General features: G+C 27.7%; 1 protein-coding gene, 1 long non-coding RNA gene and 1 other non-coding gene across 3 annotated transcripts; 1 reads left to right on the top strand and 2 right to left on the bottom strand.

Annotated features, from left to right (window-relative positions):
- Positions 1 to 286: 286 nt before the first annotated feature.
- On the top strand, positions 287 to 358 carry TRNAK-UUU (transfer RNA lysine (anticodon UUU)). The gene has a single exon. It is a non-coding gene; the product is annotated as a tRNA-Lys (tRNA).
- A 7,610-nt stretch (positions 359 to 7,968) lies between these two features.
- On the bottom strand, positions 7,969 to 9,320 carry LOC114179109 (protein SODIUM POTASSIUM ROOT DEFECTIVE 2-like). The gene is made up of 3 exons (XM_028065327.2): positions 8,836 to 9,320; positions 8,654 to 8,729; positions 7,969 to 8,292 (listed from the first exon to the last, which is right to left on the bottom strand). Exons 1-3 carry the CDS (start codon positions 9,031 to 9,033, stop codon positions 8,168 to 8,170), a joined length of 399 nt encoding a protein of 132 aa, XP_027921128.2. The 5' UTR covers positions 9,034 to 9,320; the 3' UTR covers positions 7,969 to 8,167.
- Positions 9,321 to 14,158: 4,838 nt separating this feature from the next.
- LOC114175319 (uncharacterized) lies at positions 14,159 to 19,142 on the bottom strand. Its single transcript, XR_014993436.1, has 2 exons — positions 18,769 to 19,142; positions 14,159 to 14,512 (listed from the first exon to the last, which is right to left on the bottom strand). It is a non-coding gene; the product is annotated as an uncharacterized LOC114175319 (long non-coding RNA).
- Between the last annotated feature and the right edge of the window lie 3,075 nt (positions 19,143 to 22,217).

Here is a 22,217-nt window from a genome sequence, read left to right on the forward strand (position 1 = left end):
ATATGATCATCCTAACGGATAAATCGCAAACAAACATAAAAAGACATGGTAAGATAAAGTCAACAATAAATATACTAAGTTTTATATGTAAAGGTTACTAGATTTGTCATTCTCACACCACATCATTAACAACTCAAACAATTTATTTGTCTTAATATGTAATTACATATAGCTCACATGGTTTTTCTAAAAACAAGTCACTAATAAAAACACAATTTTGTTTTTTTTTTAAAGTTTAATTAGTTTAAAGTCAATTGCATCTTTTCGATTTTACCAAACATAACTTGTCATCTTAGTTCAGTGGTAGAGCGCGTGGCTTTTAACCATGTGGTCGTGGGTTCGATCCCCATAGACGGCGATTAATTATCTTTTATTTTATTCTCTTTTAAAACAATTCATAATTAAGTCTATAATAAGTATGTTTGGAGTTTATATCATGTATTTAGACTTCACAAGTTTGAAATTTAAATTTAGGGAATAAAGTTGAATTTTGTTTTTGAAACTCAACTAATATTCTAATTATTTTCTATTTATTTTTTTCTTGAAAAGACTTTAAAAATTATTCATATCTTATTTTTTTGTTTCCATCGTCTTCATCTTTCTAACGTAGTGTTCATTTGTGTGAATAGCATTGTTCGTGTGTATTTGCACAAATGGATTCGTGGCAACGCGTATGTTCTTTTTAGCAGATATGCATGGATTTGCAGGCGCGGATTTACAAAATCCATTCCACATTCCATCTTTGCTTATATGCCTAGATTTAAGTGTATTATAGGTAAGTTTGAAATTTAAATTTAGGGAATAAAGTTGAATTTTGTTTTTGAAACTCAACTAATATTCTAATTATTTTCTATTTATTTTTTTCTTGAAAAGACTTTAAAAATTATTCATATCTTATTTTTTTGTTTCCATCGTCTTCATCTCTCTAACGTAGTGTTCATTTGTGTGAATAGCATTGTTCGTGTGTATTTGCACAAATGGATTCGTGGCAACGCGTATGTTCTTTTTAGCAGATATGCATGGATTTGCAGACGCGGATTTACAAAATCCATTCCACATTCCATCTTTGCTTATATGCCTAGATTTAAGTGTATTATAGGTAAGTTTACCAAATTAACCTTGTTATTTGTACCAAGCACGTGAACCAGGCTTTTCTCTTATTATTCAAAGGTGAGTGATGGTGTTGTTTACTACGAACATGCACTGGTGTGTGTGGGTGAAGTGAACCAATGGTGTGGTGGTGTTATTTAATGACATTTTGCACCGGTGTGAGTGAAGTGAACCGGTGTTGGTGAGTGGTTGTGAGGGGTGGCGCACCGGTTACCTAATCAATGCAGTGATGTGTGTGTGGCACCGATTACGTAACCGGTGTTGGTGCAATAAAAAGAGTGACACCGGTTACGTAACTAATGTTGTGTGTATGGTGATTTTTAACTTGCTTCGTGTTCTTGCAGGTTGGCCGAAGTTCATTAATTAGGTGCTCCATAGCTGGTCAAGGTGGTGGCCCGAAGTTCATAAGGTCCTCCATAGGTGGTAAAGATGGTGGCCCTTGTTGACGGTGTCCGTTGGTCGTGGACGTCGTCGGAGTTCAAGCTTGAAGATTTGCGTAAGTTTGGTAAAGCAAGTTACTCAGTGGAGGTTCTACGCTGGTAAGATGGAGTGCTTGTGTGTGATGATTTATGCAATATACCTTCTCCATTTCGTGGCTTACATAGGATGTTTTTGTTGACACTTGAAAATATAAGTGGTTATTATAATCATGGTGGTGTTTAGAGCAAACCAGATTCCAATTATGTTTGCCTTCTCTATATATTGTTTTGGTTTGCATCTTCAATGTTGGGATTCATATACTGCACACCTCATTTAATTTTATAACTTTTTTTCCATTCATACAAAATTATTTATTTTTTATTTTAAAATTTATATATATATATATATATATATTTAAATTCGTATTATTATTTTTAATTATTTTTATAACATCAAATCACAAAATCATTATCTTTTTCATCAAGGGTATTTTGATAACTTTCAAAATCTATTTTTTTTTTCACAATTTATTTTATCAATCAAATCTCTCGCTAACTTTCGTAAAATTTACTTACAAATCCACTCATTTTACCCTCTAAATCCACTCAAAAATACACACATATCTATCCTCTCAAATTCACATCCTCCTTCAAATTCATCTACACAAAAAAACACACCTAAATGTTATGCATGATAAAACATAAAATTTGTATTTTTTTTAATTATTAATGAGTAATTCGTAAAAAAATTGTAACTTTATTTCGAAAAACGATTTCACAAAAATAGTATATGATTTCACAAAAGATTTCACAAACGATTTCGAAAAAACAATTGTTGAAAAATATATTTTATAGTATATCATTTTATTGAGATTAATATATTACTTAGAAAAGTGATTTTTATTTTCTTTAAATTGACATATATGAGTTTGACTTGTTTTTTAAGTGTTTTGACACAACTTTTACGTTAACTTGAAAAAAAAAAATATTAGAAAATAACTAACAAAATTTATACTACTATATGTAAAAAAGAAATGTAACATTTGTTTTCAATTTTACTACTTAAAAAGTAATTATTTTTAAATCAAAATAATTATTCTCTTAATTTTATCCTTTAAAATTTATGTTTTGAATTTAACCATTTATTTTTTAAATTTAATTATTCTCTTATTATTTATAAAAAAAAATTATAAAATACATAAAAGTTATTTTAAAGAACTATAAAATTTATTTATATATTTTTTCTAATTATAATTTTATTATATTTTGTTATTAAAAAAATAAAACACATAATGCATGTATCTTCATTGACAGAATGAAATTAAATTTGGAATCACAATTTCTTTTATATAGACTAGTCATTTCATTTGCAAATTAAAGATATACAGAAAAGAAGGCTTAATTGTTTTACACATACAATATTGAAATTTGTGACGTGACCTTTAAATTAATATCGAATGTAGAATATATATATATATATATATATATATATATATATATATATATATATATATATATATATATATATATATATAATTTCAATTTTATTAAATTATTTACTCAATTATTTAAACTTTTTAGCTTTCATGATCTTGTCGAAATTTCTACTTTGAAAATTAAACAAGTGCATGATTAAAAACAAGAATACATAAAACTTTCTCAATGGTGACTGTTGTAAAATAGTAATTATTAAGGAAATTTGTTAATTGAATAAAATGTGAGTTATGTTAAACTTCTTCGTATGCTTTACATTTCTTTATATAAAAACATGTAAAACATAAGAAATTCGATTAAAATTATTTTATTATATTCTCTAAAATGGGGTAATAAAAAATAAAGAAAAGTTAGTTGTTGATATTTTTGTGGACAAACTTAACAAAATTTTTATAAATATTTTATTTAAAAAAAAAAACAACATAATAGTATTTTTTAATAATTTATCAAAATTTATTAAAAAACTTTATTAAACTTCAATTTTCCAAAAATAAAAGTATACAAAGGGTAAAACTGTCCTGTAAAATTAATTTAACAACCTAAAAAAACTGAAGCTGATGATTGCACATAGCGAGTAGCTAGGTTTTACTTTCTGCGTGCAGGAAAAAAGTGCATAAAGCAGTGATTCCTCCTGCTATTGGTACGTGTTTTAACCATTCTATACTCTGCGCGTGAAACCAACCTTATCCAAAAATGTTAATATTTATATTCTTATTATTTATTTTCTGTTAAAATAAAAATGTGGAACAGTTTGATAGTCAAATATTACTTTCTTATTTATTAACTTTTTAAAATATTGTTTATTCTGATGTATCAAATATAATTAAGTAATTTTATTTATTATTTTAATTGTAATATATATATATATATAAGTGTAATTTTAAATTATATTTTTAATTTTCTCTAATATATTTTTGATGACATTTTTTAAAAAATAAATCATTATTTTTTAAAATTATTTCGTAACTGTTATTTTTACGTGATTGTTCCATAAATTTTCAATCTCAAATTTAAGAACCCGCTAATCTTATATCACTAACTCTCTTCAATTAATTTGTAGGGATTAAATATAGGTTAAAATAGAATGAGATACTCTCTACTAACATCTAATCTTGAAAAATATTTTGAATATATATATTTTTTTGAAATTTGACATGTAAAAGAATTGAATATATAATTAAGTTGTTCTTTAAATAGTTGAAAATATTTATTTTCGTTATAACCAGAGAGATTATCTATTTGTACACCCTCATATATAATATGCTGAAAAATCGATTTGTTTCTCTTGTATAATTATATTACGTTTCCTGTGTATGTTATATTAATCGTAATATATTTTATTACAATCCATGCATTTATATTACATCTTAATATAAATCAATGTTATTTTACTCTAGTATAATTCTATAAATTCTTAATTTTAAACCATATATACAGTAACATAATTTTAAAGTACTGTAATTAGAGAATATATAGTTTTTTAGTTGCAAATGTTGGCTAAATAAAATATTATAAAGTATCAAAATAATTACACATGACATGGCAACTATTCTTCGATCAACCACAACTCTGAAAACAAAATAATAATTCAAAAAGCATCACAAGTATCATTTTCAAGTCACAATTACACGTTACATAGTTTACTATTTCTAAAGATAATTTTCTGCTATGGCATATTTATACTTTTGGTGTGAACTGCTTTGATTTAGTCTCAGGATTAAACGAATATGTTAATAAACGTTGATCAAAAGAACCTAAATTATTAATTCATAATTTACTTATTATAGAAAAAAAAAATTAACACCCTTAATTATTGTTTAATTATAATTTACATAAGATAAATAAATATAAATAAAAAATCTAAAATTGATAACAAGACATAAATACTATATCGCCAATATATTTTATGAAATGAAAAAAAGTTTTAACTTCGATAAGGATGATGAATCAGTTAGATTATATAGAAAATTTGCCTGAATACGTTAAAGAAAGTTAATATTAAATATTAAAATATAATAATTTTTAAAAAACAATAATAAATTTTGAAGGTCTTTTTATAGATTGTGAAGGACTTTGTTAATGATAAATATTTTATTAATTTTTAAAAATTTATCTATTGGTGTTGCATTAGTTTATTTTTTTTATCTATGCAATTACTTAATTTCTTTTTTATAATAATTTTTTTTTTCTATATACAATATATTTTTATCATAAATTTGATGTGATCTTTCATATTTTTTATTTTTTTAATAAAATCTTTATGTTTTTACAATAATGCTCAACATAAAATTATTTATCTATCTTCATGTATCTTTTTATATAAAACAATTTTTTAAATAAGTCTCATTAATTGAATTACGAGTTTGAACTATACATAAGAGTAATACGAGTACATGTGAACTTATTAAAGACACTATCTAAACTTACAAAAATATACATAAAGAATAAATGGAAGGACTTTATATTGGTTTATTTTATGAACGGTGAAAAGAGAGACGTTATTGACTTTTAAGAATATCTGGATAATATTTATAAAACACTTATACTACAATTAGAATAATAAGGATATGCTCAACTAATATAATTATTAAATAACCATGCAGAGTTAAGGCCTATGCACATTTCCCTCCAAAATTATATAACTAAGAAAGTTCATTCCTATTAAAAATGAAAAATATATTTAGTTAAGTGTATATCTTTTTTAGTAAAACAGAAACAAGTTGTCTAATAAATACTACTTTTATTCTGATAATAAATACATAATTACTATTTTTAATAGTAATGCGGCGACAACATTAGAAATAGAGTAACTGCATTTATAATTTATGGTCGGATCGGATATCTTTTAATTTAAATTTTGAACCCGACCATTTCAATCCATTTAAATCCGATTCTTTTTATCCAAATAACCTGAATCCGTATCAATCGATCCACATCCATTTTTCTTTTTCGAGTATTGCGATTTGGGATGGTTTGAATTTTTCTACTCAAGCCTATAAGCTTATCGTTGATATAGTTTTTTAACAAGATATTGTTAAAGTTTATCTACGTTTTAAATGTATTTTTTAAGTAACATTGAAATGGATAAAAATATATTAATTGTGTCAAACAGTTAAATAACTAAAAAAATGAATTCTATTTAATTTTTACGAATTAAGAGACCAAATATATATTTATCTTTATTTTTAATTTGTTTTTGAATTTTATAAAACATTTTTTGAAGCATACATAATTTCTTTTTATATTTATTCAGAAAAATATTTTATATGTAGGAAGTAAATATTTTATAGTTTAGTTTAATAACAAAATATAACATAAAGATAAAAAATATTAATTTTAAAAATATTTTTAAATAGGATATGGAGTTATTTGAATATTATGAAAGACGTGGAATTGATATATTTGTTCATATATATATATATATATATAATATAACACTATAAATAATAAATAAATAAATTTAGTTGTTTTTTGTTTGGCACTTGTTTTGTTCCCAGCATCTCCAAATGAGTTTTGAAAAGAGTGAAGAAAAGAAAAAATATAATATTGTAGTAAAGAAAAGAAAGATGAAATGCATGTGAAAAGATGAGTTATTTTAGATTTGGATCTTGATAAGTGATTCATTGCCACTTTTCCTTTTGTTTGGTTTGGATTCAATTACTTTTGGCGCAGCCTCCCAGTAGCGTTATTGGTTTCTGTGTCTGATTTGACAATTCTCTAACTTCATGCACAACAATTTCAAATATAAATTATTTATTTATTCAATTCAATAACCAAATTTTCTATTTTTCTTCATCAAAAAATAATATATATTTTTTTCTTAGTAAACAAAATATATATCGTATAATCTGATTACAACATATAATTGTTTGGACATTATTTGAGTTATAATTATGATACATCTTAAATAATATGCATAACATACATTAACAAAATATCATTATACAAATTATTATATGAACTACAGTATACGTAGTATTACTTTATTATATCTTCAGCTTATTATATGCTAACCATCGTGAAATCATCTATAACGTACATCAAAACAATCTTCACAGCACTTTTGGCATCTTCTTTCTATGCTATCCTTTTCCATAAATTATATTTGTTCTTAAATAAGTTTGTATCGCTACTACTATATAAAGAAATAATATATCACCTTATATTGACCTATTCTTAATTTGTATATAGATTATACTCTTCCCTTTTATTTATAAAAACCGTTTTTTTTAAATATAAATAACTTTTTAATAAATCTTATTTCACTTGGTAGCATTTTCTAAAAAATAATATAACTTACAATGTTTGACCTTGCAATATTAATTTTTTACAAGAAAACATACACAAAATATGTAAATAATTTTTACACTCAAAAAAAATATTTCTAATATTTATGTAAGGGAAAACCAACTTTCTGTTCGGCCTTTTGGGTTCACAAGTTTGGGCTGACGTAAGGCCCAACTTGAATTTGATTAGAAAGGTGCTCTCCATTCGAACTAACGAAGTAATAATGACACGTCGGTTCTCAGTGCTAATATATATAATACTACATCAAGGTAGCAAAATTTAATTTTTTTTAAAAATAAAATAATACCTTTATTACATTTTTTTATTTTATTTAACATTTATCTGATTGTATTGATTATTCATTTAAAAATCGTGTTCTTACTTTCTGATGATTAATGTGGTTAATATCCATATGAATGCATTATAGAAATTCTGAGTGTTGATTACTCTAACTTTCTATCAAATTATCAATCACATTAATTTTTTTACTAATTTCCATTTGCATAATGTGTGATATGGGAAACAAATACGAGAAAGAAAAAAAAATTAATAAAATGAATGAGAGAATTCACTATAAATTTTTTGGGTGAAAGTTGACAAAAGTGAAATTTTAGGACATCAATGCAATAAACCTTAATAAAAAGAAAAAGATGTGCAATTTCAGAGGGAGAGGACATTCAAGCATTTCTTATTTTTCTTATTTTTTTTTTCCTGCAAGAGCATTGCTGGAACATTACACGAGGTATTATTATGAATATTAATATATAATATTACTATATCTGTATATTATTAATAAGAAGAAAAATGAGTTTTGTAGAATCTGATGAGGGTAATGGTGTTTTGTGCAGAATTTTTGGTCAGGGAGAATTCCAAAGCTCTGCATTTTTAACCTTGGAAACACTTTGCAACACTTCCAAAGGAAGAATGTCGCCACTTACAACTACCATTTTCGTTTCCAGATCTACCTTGTATGACCTCACTCCTGTTGCGAAGCATAAAAAAAAGGCCATTATCAGAAATCGGAATCAGAGTTTTGTTCAATGCACATAGAAGTAAAACAAGATCAAAGAATGATCAAGTTGACTTTTTTCAGAGATGGGTACCATTTTTCAATAAAATAAGTGTTGGCCATCTCATAATAATATCAAATAATACTCCTAAAAAAATGAATTTTAATTCTAACTCATCGTATGATAACATTTTTATGTAATTATATATGATTAAAAAAATCATCTCATCTTTAATCAAATACACCCATCACAATCCAAGATTATAAACTCTCCTATGTAAAACACTCATGAAATATGAACACTAATAATATGAAAAAATTGTTACGTGCTCACCTTCAAGCTTTGAGATGTGCTTCTCAACTTTCTTTGCACAGCCATGGCAATGCATGGACACTCTCAGTATCACTATCTGAGAATTGAGCAAAAGGAAGATATCAATTAGCCTCATCTCAACTTTCAATTTTTTTTGCCAAAGTGAATTCAATGCAAAATGTAAAAGAAAAGAGAAACCTGACCTTAGGTTTCAATTGAAAAGCCAAAGTCTGTTTTCCCTCAACTACATCCTTGAGTCTTAGTTTGAGATCGCTGCCACTTTCAATCAAAGGCTTGCTCTCAAACTCATCATCTTCAAATTCCATGGAATTAACACAGAAGCATGTGTTTGAACAAGAAGAAAGACAGAACTTGTCCAACACCCAACCAAGTTTCCCCATTTCAACTTTTCACTATTATCACTCACACACTCAAATCTGGACTCAAACCCACACTCAAGTCTCAACCAATACAAAAGTTCTAGCTTGTTATAGAGGAGCAAAAAACAAATGAGGCTAAGGTCAAATTTTATGGGGGAAACCAAAGTGCACAGGACCCAACGAATTTTATCCAAAATAATAATAGAAAACAGAGACTGTGCGATTGGAACCTGTCATGTGATGAACCACCAAACACTGACCAAACTAAAATCCACTAAAGACAGAAGATACCAACCACTCAGTGTCATAAAAGGAGAAACATGGTTTCATAAGCGTCTCATTCACTGTTTAGGCCATGGAAGAAACAAATGCGTGTCAAAAGAGGAGAGACATGATTCATAAGAAAAGAAACAGTGATGAAAGGAAGGGAAGTGGAAGTGACAAACTTTATATGAGAATGTGATGTGACTTAGCAGAAGCTGGAGGAAAAGAGTATGTATATATGTTATATATACAAAATTATAGATCGATGTGGATAAGTGTTACATCCAAATTAATGAAGTATAAGCTTGGTAAAGAGGTCAAACATAAAGGAACAAAGTGGAGGCATATTTGGTAATACAACTGTTACGCAAATTGAACACTAAGGACAAGAAAACGCATGGCAAGACGGCATAACAGGGAATTCTTTTAAGTTTTGAGCATTATATAGAAACACTGTGCACAATGCTTGATTGACATCATTCTACACTGTAATAGCTTATATATTATATAAAGAATTGGAATAAATATGATTGATTGGGATGAGGCATGCATGCTTAATTAACATTCTAAACTATGTGAGTAGATGAGTTTTTAATTATATCGATGAGTGCAAAGGGTAAAAAATGATATAGAATAAGTGAGAGTGATGGAGTGAGACATGAATGAAGCTGAGCATGTTGACGTGTTTGTCTATACGTTGAATATAATAGTGCAAAATGGGACAGTGTACCTTGCATTATTGGAGACTATGAGCTGAGAGGGGTTTGTGAATTATTGTGTTAAATAAAGGGTACTTTATTTCTACAGGTTGGTCCATGTGACAGTGGATCCTTTCAAAAATGGAGCAGATTGAGGAATTTGACAAGGCTAAGAGAAAACACACTCTTATGGAGCGTGTGTCAGTCACATCACATGAGCTTAATTTCCTTCTTTAACAGTAAAGTAGAGTTATACAAATGTGTGGTGCTTTTTACATCATATGAAGTTAACACTTACCACTACTACTACACCCGGAAGTGTTTCATGGTAGTTTTAATTTAAAAATTGAAGTATGTATTTAAGTTTTATATGAAATAAAAATAATAAAATTGAGTAATATATAAGAAAATAATTTACAAATTTATTATTTTAAAATTTTAAACTAAAGATGATGTGAAACGTATTTTCATTGCAAAAATATTATGAATATTAGGAGTGTCAAAATGAATTCCGACTCATCCAACACCACGAAATAAGATGGACTCAATTAGAATTTTCAACATGTAAATTGTTTTTGTCCAATTGCATCTTGACAAATTTGTGGGTCAATTGATTTTTTATTCATTGATATTTTTTAATTAAAAATTAAAATTTAAATAATTAAAAAGATTAATTTTTTTTATTAAATTTGTTCTAAAAATATAAATATATAATATTATTATAATTTAAATCATTAATTTTACTAACAAATTAAATTTTAATTATTAGTTATAATGAAATTAAAAAACAAAAAATAAGATGGTTGAATTTCTAGTTCGATTTTTTGTGTTTACGATTTAACTTAACTTGATTTGTTTTTGGCGACCCAAATAAAAATGAATGAGAATAACTCGTTATTACCTCTAATATGTCACATAAAATAATTTAAATAGAGATGAAAACACAATCTAATTATTGTCGTAATTATATGTTTGGTACTCAAGTACGTGAAAATAAAAATAAGGTTACAAAGACAAATTCTTATTCTCCAAAAGAATGTTTCAAAAAATAACCCTCAATTCCTTTTCAACCATCAACTAAGGAAAATAAAAAAGTGTCTTCAAATATGAACTCTCATTTTTCTTAAACCTCGATTAGGAACTCATTTAAAGGTAGAACTAAAATAAATTTAAATACATTTTTTTTTTAATTCAACCTTTCAAGATGTTCTTTAAAAGTAAAATTGTGACAAAATTTAAAAAATAAACGATATTTCAAATACAATATCCCGCATGATAATAACATGTACCTAATTGGATGATTGAATCATAGAAATCCAACGTGGACTCATCAACATGCACGGTTATTTTCTTTCTCATGATATGAAATTTGAAACTGGAAAATATTGTAGTTTGTTTTCTCTAGGTAGTTTATCTTTCTTTATTCGGTGATTCCAAACACAGTTTACGATAGATGTGAAAGCAACTCTACAAATAATTATACGAGAAACATGTATCTTTTTCAAATATATTATATAGTTTGAACTATAGTGAAAACTTTAAATGTGTGCTTCTAAACCTTACCGAAGCGACTTCACCTAGTGCTGGCTCTATGCAAAGCAAACAGCCAGAGTTTTGTACGTGAAAGGAGCAGAGCAGGTTGTAGTCGTTAATTGCTTTTGGAAACTTGTTACCATATTAAATGCAAAACTTCCTATAACGTCATTTGTTTTGTAAATTTTATCATTATAAATGAATAGATATGTGTATATGTATAAGTATATCTATGATGAGAAGATTGTAATAATTTTGTTAAAAATTAAATAAAGTGAGGTGTCGCTTAATATTATATTTTATAAAAATTATATATTATGATTCTTATTTTTTGAACTCTCATCTCTTATTTTCTAATATGATTTAGTATAAGAAAATATAATATACATTAATCAATGATTTATAAAAAATCACGTCATAAAATAAAATAAAAGATAGTTAAAAAATGAAAATTATAGATAAAAAAGTGATGTCGATCAAAATTTTTCTAATTGTTTCTTGCTGCTCTGAGACACCGACTGAACCTGTTTGTCACTACTTACGGTTCTCTTAAATTCGCACTTCCACCATTGTAGATTGTAGTGACATTCCACAAGCAAAATCCGTTCTTCACGCTACCAATGCTAATACCCTACACCGCATTAAGTATTCAAAATTCATTATAGGCGACTATCATCGAACAGAAAAAAAAAATGAGAGTTACAAAGAAATAAAATATCAAAAGATATATCATCCGAAATTCAAAATTCAATTAATTCATCTATCTCAATAATTATGCCTTTTTGTTTATCGAGCTTGTCTGGAATGGAATATTGTCTTGTGGACACAAAATCTAATTGTTCCATTTCCCAAATAATAGACGCGCCCTGTTAGGAAAAAAAAAATAGTTTGATATAATATTTGGTGATATAATAATTCTGCATTAGTTTATTTTAAAATATTTTTTATGATTAGGTAACAAGTTTACTTCATTTATAAATAATATCAATTTCTAATTTCTTCATATTTAACTAGGTAAGAAATATTTCAAAAATAAACATATTTATGCTCTTAAAATCAAACGAATTTATTCATGTTTCAAATCTTCATACATATGGAAGTACCTAAAATACAAATATTTTGAAACAAGTAAACACGTTTCCTTTTATAGTTCGAAAAACATTTAATAATTTAATATTAATAAGCTGACCGTAGTAAACTATTAAGTGTATATGTATATATGGTGGCATGTCTTCAAAAATATTTTGGGTGTGAAAATTTTATTGATAAGTGTATTAAAATTTGAAGAAGATAGAGAAATTTAACTTTGATAATGGAGAAAAAAAAATAACATATATAGATACACATTAAAATAAGAAAATTGAAACGGGTATAATAGACAAATCACATAAAATTAAAAAAGAAAAGTAAATATCTTTCTTAGTTTGAATGAAAAACCTTAAACAACTATTATAAATAACATAGTAACTACTATTTTTTTTTTTGGTAGCTATGAATATGAATAGCCAGGCTTAAAATCTTATTAAGGTTTAAAATAAAAAAAGTACTATTTTAATAAGCCATAGAGTCTTGTATATAGATTAAGTACTTTAAAAAGTATAGTAATTTTTTTCCAGACTGTACATTTTGAGCTATATTTTTTTATTCCCGTGCATTAAAAATGAAAAAAAAAAAAAAACACCCGACGTACCATAAACAACTAGCGTCCAAAGTATTGCAGTAAGTACAGAATTTATCGTAAGAGATTAAGGGGGTAAGCTTTTTCATTTAATTTAACGGTGTGGTGATGTTCATTAGTAAAAGTGATTTAATTTATTTTTCATGCATACTAAACATGTAACTTCACAAATGACTGAAGTGATTCAAGATATACTTTATACTTTATTCTTCAAAGTTATGTTCAATAAAACCATTAAAACAAACGGGTGATTATTCATCATTTTCCTTCAAATGAATAGCTTTTCATTAAAGATAAGTACTATGGACTAAACAAAAGAAAAATCTTAAAAACATCGGTATTTCTCTATGATGTAAAAATACGATACAAATATTAAATACAACACGTTTTTAATACATCAATATATTTATTTTAAAAATAATAAAATACGATACATGATATATATTTATTTTAAAAATAATAAAATACAATACATGATATATGAATATCAAAAAGTTTATAATAATTCTTAAAAATATAATAAATATCTAATTATTATTGTCTGAATCCAAAATAAAAGTATATATATTAAAGTTGTCAACATAAAAATATAAATTATTATCATTATAAAAGTACTACTATAAAAAAAACTTATAAATAATGATCCATTTTAATAACCAGAAATATGTTAAAGACTAGTTTCCTAATTACAAACCAATTTAGAGATAAATTATTTTGTTAATCAAAATCTTGATAACTAATGTTATTAACCAATTTAGAAATTTATTATTTTGATAGTCAACACCTTGGTAACTAATGTTAGTGACTAATCTAGAACCCAATTCATAATAAAAACTATTTTAATTATACCAATTATAATTTTTTAAAACTATTTTAGTTGTCAATAATTTGTAATTTATAAGTTGATACCTAAATTAGTCACTATACACTGACTAATTATTTTTTGTCATTAAAATTAGTCATTAGTCAAATATTTTCTTGTAATGCACTACAAATTTATAAATTAAATACTTCATTAATAAGTATCAATACAAATACGTGACCTAAGTTAAAGTATCCTTGCATCAATGTCCCCTTTATCAAATACCAAAAAATTTGACAGAGTGAAACGGAATTATTACTGCGTGAAGTTTTACCCTGCATCTACAACGAACCACAAAAAATAACGAAGATCATTTTACCGAAAAAGGCGGAAAAGTTTCTGAAGTACCAGCAACATACGTTAAATATAGCTTGTTTGTTTCCACACAACATTTGTATCTTTCAGATTTTGTACAAATAATCATCCTTCAGAGAGTACTGCATGAAATGGGGGCCAAAAATTGTACTGCATTATAAACACATTTCAACCACCAAACATTAATCATTAGTCCGTTTAGAAGCGAATATTAAGTATGGAAAAATTATATCTGATAACCAATAGAACTGATTGGAAGTTGTATTATAATCATATCAATGAATAACAGATGAATTAAAGAAAATTATTACTTGATTATATGTTTAAATAGAATGGTCAATCAATATACCATTCTCCGTTTATCAGAAAGAAACTTTATCTCGGGGTAAATCAGATTGGTAATAACAGGTCCTAGAAATAGGATGAAAATTACAGAAGAAAACTGTGTCAGTTCCAAGGATTAGAGAGAACCCTGGCCTCACTACTAACTTCTGACAATCTGTCTAACTATGTTCCTCCCTCTCCTTTATACAATGTTATTCTACCCCTTTCCTTCTCTCTAATAATTTCAGTTCAAGATATTCGCACTAATTATCAGTCACCAAATAGTAACAGAAACTGACTCGTTAACTTCACTGTCAGTAACAAATGGTTCAGGTCCTACCCTCTATGTTCAATCCATTTGGAGGGTTGCTATTTGCTAACGATACTCCCCCACCAAGCTCAACCATCTTAGAGTTTCTGTTTAGCTCCTGTCAACAGCTACAGTAAATCACTAAACTACTGATAACCATTACAGTCTAGTCATCCAATTGTGAATGACTATTTTAACAAAAGAAAATAAAAATCTTTGTTTAAATTAGTTCTTATTCAAATTCTTAAACTAACTTAAAATAATTTTTCTATGATAACAAGTCTAAAAAATGAGAGGCCTTATTTTTTAATGTTCTCCATTATATTTTTAGTTGACTATTCTAAAATTAGAGAAATTAGTTGATGACACTAGTATTAGTAGTATTAGGAGGAGGACTTGTGAAAGTATATCAGCTCAAGTGTCTTAGTTATACAAGATGTCGGTTCAGTCATCTAATTGATAAGCAATTATCTTAGTTAAACACTTAATAAGAAGGGTCTAGCAAGTGTTGGTGTTCTCAGTCAAATGTAAAAACGTGTCCGTGACACTTCAAATAGGAGATGTGTTCATGTTTCATAGATATTGGCTTCTTTAGCTGCATTGAAACAGTGTTGAATTTTGAATGTGATTTTTAAATTTGTAATATAAATTTACATTGCTCGCTCATCTTGTATATATAGTCAAGTAAACATTTATATTATGATGCTTTTAGCTTATATTATAGCAAGTTTCTTGGTAGAATTCCCAGAAATAATATCTTTTAAACTTATTACTTCAGTTTCATGGTAAATTTTTTGAAATAATCTATCATGAAATAAAAGCTTGTTAGATAAATGGTTGATTAAGATGTTTATTCAAATACACTCTATGTTCTCAATGAAATATTTCATTAGCTTCCGAGCTTATTTTTCCCCCAAACTTCACGAATCTTTCATCTCGTAATCCCTCACGGCCTAATGCTAATGTTCTTCTAGTATACAAATTAATATAATTTCTAGAGGTTAGTTTAATTAATAAGGCATGCCCAATAGTTTACCTGCTGACACTGGTTACTTTGTCATATACTTGCTCAAATTCCAATTTATCGGAGGAAAAATTACATTCCAAGTGCAACAAGTCAAAAATACATCTACAGGGTAAAAAAACAGATAATTAGATCACAAAAGAAACTGAAACAAAAGTTTTGGAGACATACCTTCCCACAATTTCTAGAACATAGTTGAGACTGAGGAACATATCCGTCGGTGCCATGCTAGAAGCATGATCATAACAACACCATAAGGTTACATTAAAAGAAGAACCAACATAGCCCTTCAATCACATGCATTAAACACAACTATTACCAATTCAACCACTACCAACTCAACTACTAACTGCTATCAAAACATTTTTTAAAACCTCTATTGCTAGACTTAATTAATACTAAGAATCACTCCAAACCTTTGCAATCCCCTAACTAATTATAACAAAACATTAAATACAACTAACCGTATTTAAGTTACCTAACAAAATCTCCCTGTAAACTTAAATGTTTCTTTTGTCTTTCATCCTTCTTCCAAGCTTTGCCACGTGCACTCCACACCGTGCTTGCTCCTTTCATTAATAGTCTGATTCTTCTCTGTAGCTGACTGTAACTCACTTTCATTGTGGTTGACTTGTTACTTATTGGATTCTTTGCTATCTCAGTAACTGACCTGTTCTTACCCGAGTTTTTATCAATAGGTCGTGCTCCCATGTATTGTTCCACTCAAACACATAAGTGTTCTTGCAATGTTTCAAGTTCCAAGCGCCTTTTATGCAAAACTTGCTTCTTTCTCTCTAAGTTTGCTTGCAAAATTGCATTGCCGCTAACCTCCATTTTGATTCCATGTTGCAAGTCTCTTTTTGCAATCTCTAACCTTTGAATAACAAGCTCTTCTTCAAACTCCAAGCTATCAACACTCCATGCTGAGCTATTTAGACATCTCACTGAACTCTCTGAAATGTTCATTTGCTCCACTGAGCTCTCCATGTCCCTTTTCGGGCTATTTGAGATCTCCACACTCTCTACCAAGCTTTATAAGTTATCTAGGCACCCCATCAAGTTGTCTGGGCTATGTGCATGTCTTATCGACCTATCTATGCTACTTGACTCTCTTGTGATACTCAACCTTCTTACCAAATTCTCCACTTGCTTGTGCTCTACCCCCACGTTACATCCCACCATGAACAAAACCGCTTCTTCAACTTCTTCGATGAGATTGATTGTCTCTTCTCTGTTATTTTCAGATCGACAATCTTTTGCGAAATGCCCAACCTTACCACAACTGAAACACTTACCCAATTTGCACCTCAAGTGACCTGGCAAGTTCTTCAACATAGAGCATTGACAAGTCCTTGGACTCTTCAATAGCATACTATATTCTTAAAGTTGTCAGTTAACGACCTTAAGATTTTTTTCACTACTCGGCTAGTTGGCAATTTTTCTCCGTTTCTACAGAGCTGGTTTGTCATTGTTTTAATCTGAGAGATGTACTCGGCTACTCCTTCAGTCTCCTCCATCCTCATGCTCTCCAACTCTCCCTTGAGAGTTTGAAGTCAAACCTGCTTCAAACGATCATTCCCCTTATATGCCTTTTCCAGAATGTCTCACGCTTCTCTTGAAGATTTTGCACTTGCAATCTTTTCAAAGTCGGACTCATTCATAACTTGGTACAAGATGTATAAGGCTGTCTTGTCCTTCAAACACACTTCTTTCAATGCTTTCAACTGACATTCAAGCAATTTGTGGTGTTGACCAATTCTTCGAAACCATCTTCAACAAAATTGGTGCGGAAAAGGTCAACGGAGAGGAGGTCGGTCAAGCAACTTAGGCTTTGAGTGCTTCAAGTGTGGTATTTAATGTTTTGTTATAATTAGTTGGGCGATTGCAAAGGTTAAGAGTGATTCTTAATATTAATTAAGTCTGGTAATAGAGGTCATTAATTATGTTTCGGTAGTAGTTAGTGGTTGATTTGGTAATTGTTGTGGTTAATGCATATGGTTGAAGGCCCAAGACAAAGGGTTGTACTACTCAAAGTATTTGACATAATATTAGAGTGTATTTTCAGAAAGACTTATTGTCAACACAGCCAAAGATTTAGATAAAAATTGATGATATTAGTGTTTGTTTTTTCATTAATCTCCGCTGATACCCATATTAAGTGAGTGACGGATTCATGTTGAACGGCACTGGGAAGTGGGAAATAAGAAAAACAAACACACGCCTTGATTATCAGGACGTAAGGTCAATTGTTGACTGGATAGTGGTAAAGTAGTCTGAATTGTGAATATGATTTGACTTTATTCAACAACACAATAATGCGGTGGTAGAGGAATTCTTTTGTCATCGTCAAGATATGAATAAGTTGATTTGATAGGTTGCAGAAGAAGAAAAGAACAATACAAGCTGACAAAAATAATGTAAAAAGGATTAGAAATAGAGAATCATGGGCACTTTGGAACTATAAATTCTGTGATTGCTATGGCGAAGAACAAGTGAGAAAAAACATGGACAAAGAAACTAAAAGGCGCAGAAGATAGCTCCTTTGTTCAGGAAGAGCTACCAGTGTTTGAGAATGAACACTTCACAAACCCAAAATTGTAGTAACGGGTAAACAATACATCATAAAATTGAAGTATATTCAGTTTTCTTAAAAGAAAAACATTTAAGCTGGTGAATAACCCATACACCATAAAAGATTTTTAAAATTCCAACCCAGAAAACGGGACAAGAAAGTGGAAAAAGAATTACTTGGTATAAGCGGCAAGGCAACTTCGAAAGAGACCGAGCCACGAAAACCTCGTTGCTCATCAATGATAACTCCTACTTTGCGCTCATCAAGACCGTCCAATTAATCATCACTTACGTTTCTTTGATCATCAGAACTTCACCGATGGAATTCCGTCTTCATCGTAATCGCTCGCTTCCACCCTTCGTACGGTGCACCGCAGCGCTGAAACTCCGTCCCTGCGGCAAACCGTAAAAATTAATGAAAAATGAAAAAAAAAAAAAGAGTCTGTAAAATGGTTCAGGGTTTATTAGTCTGGGTTCTTCGATTAGTGTCGGTGTTTCTGCCATTCAAAGAATTCGAAATTTTCTGTTCTCATCGGGTACTTTGGTACATATACCCATACCGTCAAAATATTTTGATATAAATTTATTTGATGTTAATTATTTTGTTTAATATTTTAGTTTATTAGATAATGTAAAAATGTAAATTTAATAAATTATTTGTTAATTTTTTTACTTATTGTTATAAATTATTTCCGTATAAAAATTAATTAAATATTTTATTATTATTTGGTAATAAGTTATTAAATAATGAAAAAAGATAAAAAAAAACTAAGTTTGAAATGCATTTTAAAACAATAAATTGTACGTTGTACGTGTGATTAACTATTTTTACTTTTAATTTGGATAAAAAGTATTATATTTATTGATTTGTTTTGATAGTTGAAGTGACATTATAGAGAAAAAAATTAAAAGAAAGAAGAAGTTTTGAAAAAAATATTACTGTTAGAGAATACACTACGGTTGAAATTAGAGAAGTTTAATGGGTTAAAAAATGACAAAAAGTTCTTCTGAAATAACTTAACTTAGAGTAAATTAGTTTTTGAATGCGTTATTATTTTATAAACAACGTTTTAATTACCAAAGTTAATTAAAATCATTAAGTTAAATTTTTGTAAGCGAAATTAGTAATTAGTATTTAAATATATGAATTTGATATTATGTGTTAATATTTTTCAGTTATTTGTTATAATTTAATTATATATAATAAAATTTATTTCAAAAAATTAATAATTCATAGTAATAAGTAATATAATAAAGAAAAGATGTGACAATCTTTTGAATTTCAATTAATTATGCGAAAGGATGCATAATTTTCTATTCCTTGGACTAAACACCCTTTCAAATTAAAGTTTTAATATAAAACTTAAAATAAAATGAAGTAAAAGATATTGCATAATTATAACTTAAATAAAGTTTGCAAGTTTTGGTTGCGTTGTTGTTTTGTACGGACAGCCATAGTGGTACTGTAGTAAACGACAGGAAAGAAGCTTATAATTGTTTTGAATATTTGTATGCGACGAAGAGGGATATGGTATTATTGATTAAAATTCCTTTAGTTTTATTGTTCATCGCTGGAGAAAAGAAAGCTGAAATGAAAGCATATTATGCATTGAACATTACACATGGTCCCGGAAACACAATGGAAGAATCCGGCGATTCTTTTTGTTTGATTTTTCGTTGAGTTTCTTTTCAATTACTTTTTTTTTCTTCTTACTTTTAAGAGATATTCCCTAAAAATGGTTATTGAAATGGGTTCATCAGGTAAGTAATAATTTCAGTGGTTGCATCAGACATGCTTATAAATTTTTATAATAAAATTTAAATGAAAATAAAATAAATATAAATTTAATTTTTAATAATAATTAATTTAATCCAATAAAATATAAATATAAATTTAATTTTAATTTTAATTAAATTTAAATTAATAAAATATAGATTAATTTTTTTTGTTAACGGATACCTATGAGTACGATATCTGTATTCAATTATGAATGATTGTTAAAATATATGTTATATGTAGGTATCAATTATCCGTTTCGAATTTTTTTTCTTAAATATCCGCATGCACAAGTATTTTTGTCATCTTAGTCGAATGATGTGGTTTATTAGGAAAGTGGTTTCGTTGATAGGTCAATTAGGGTGATCAATTAATGGTTTTATGATCCATATGGTGATAAGAAGATATGTTAGATATAAAATGATATGTTTTGCTTATATGAATTGATATGTATTAATGGAGTGACCACATTGTCTATATAAATATAAATATTTAATTTTGTAAAATATTTATATTTAATTAGTTTTAATCTTATAAAAATGGATTAAAAATATATTTTAATTATTAAAAAAATTTGGGATAAAATTGAATCAGAAACATATAAGTAGGGACTAGATTGAATGAATAAGACATATATGAGGGACTAGATTGAATCAATAAGACATATATGAAGACTAAATTGAAATAACACGTGACATTGTATTGTCATGTGATACTGAAAATACCGCGTTCACACCAAATAATTGACTGTGTAAATAAATATTAAAAATTTAAAAAAATTTAAAAGGTAAAAAAACTATAGACCGACACACCATTAATAACATTAATAATTTATATTTACAAATGATCTAATTAAATCACTTTTTAAAAAATTGGGCTATACTTGTCACTTTTTTTTTAAAGTGATACCAAATTTACATCCTTGTATCAAAGTCGTTATTATCCCATTAATTAAACTTTCATTATAACATTTGAAAGTAACAGTAAAATATTACTTTCCACGTCACTGTTCACTGTGTAAAATTAAGAAGTTTTTTCGTGATGAACCTAATTCTTTCAACCAGTCTTGAGCTAGCGAGGTAAAAAGATTGATATACCAGAAGTTGATATTTTTAAGATCAGATTTTACCCATGGGTTGAATTTTACCTCATGGTGCACAATTTCATGTTCCAAAGCCAGATTTCCTATTATTTTTTTTAATAAGACACACCTAACTACTTAAAAATAACATTTAATTATCTTGATCTCTAAGTTGAAAAATAAATGAAGGTAGAGGCTTCACAAGAAATAACAGACAAGAAAAATTAAGGAATTATGTTTTCAAACAGAGAATAAAATCATTAAAAGCAGAAATAAACTTATGCATTATTTATTTTTAATTTAAGTATCAGTTAGTTTTAAATATATAGTAATGTCAAATATTTAGACTCCGATACTTATGATTCAACTAATGTTTGGAGTAAAATTATCTTCGGGGAAAAATAGTCTCCATCAAAAAATATGTTGTTAGGCAGAAAAGAAAATAATCTGGGATGCAACTATAGGAGCAATTTGGGCACACCATCACTTTGTTTATTCAAAGTCAAAACAAAATATTTTTCACAAAAGAAAGTAAATCTTCTAAACACACTTTTCTTTCTAATTTTAAAAGGTTGAACTCACAATCAAGCTATTTGATTTTTTCAGAGTACGCCTTCTCTTGAATTTCAAAATCAACTACACATGGGTCTAAAACTTTCTGAAACCCTTACTGGACGAGGATTGGAAGGAAGTTTCAAAACTTTAGTTGAATTTAGACAAGGAATATCACAAGCTGTATGTATACGAATTAGACACATAATTCGTATA

The sequence above is a fragment of the Vigna unguiculata genome, chromosome 3 (assembly GCF_037176805.1).
Source record: "Vigna unguiculata cultivar grain cowpea cultivar isolate G323 ecotype 2 chromosome 3, ASM3717680v1, whole genome shotgun sequence".
NCBI lineage: Eukaryota > Viridiplantae > Streptophyta > Magnoliopsida > Fabales > Fabaceae > Vigna > Vigna unguiculata.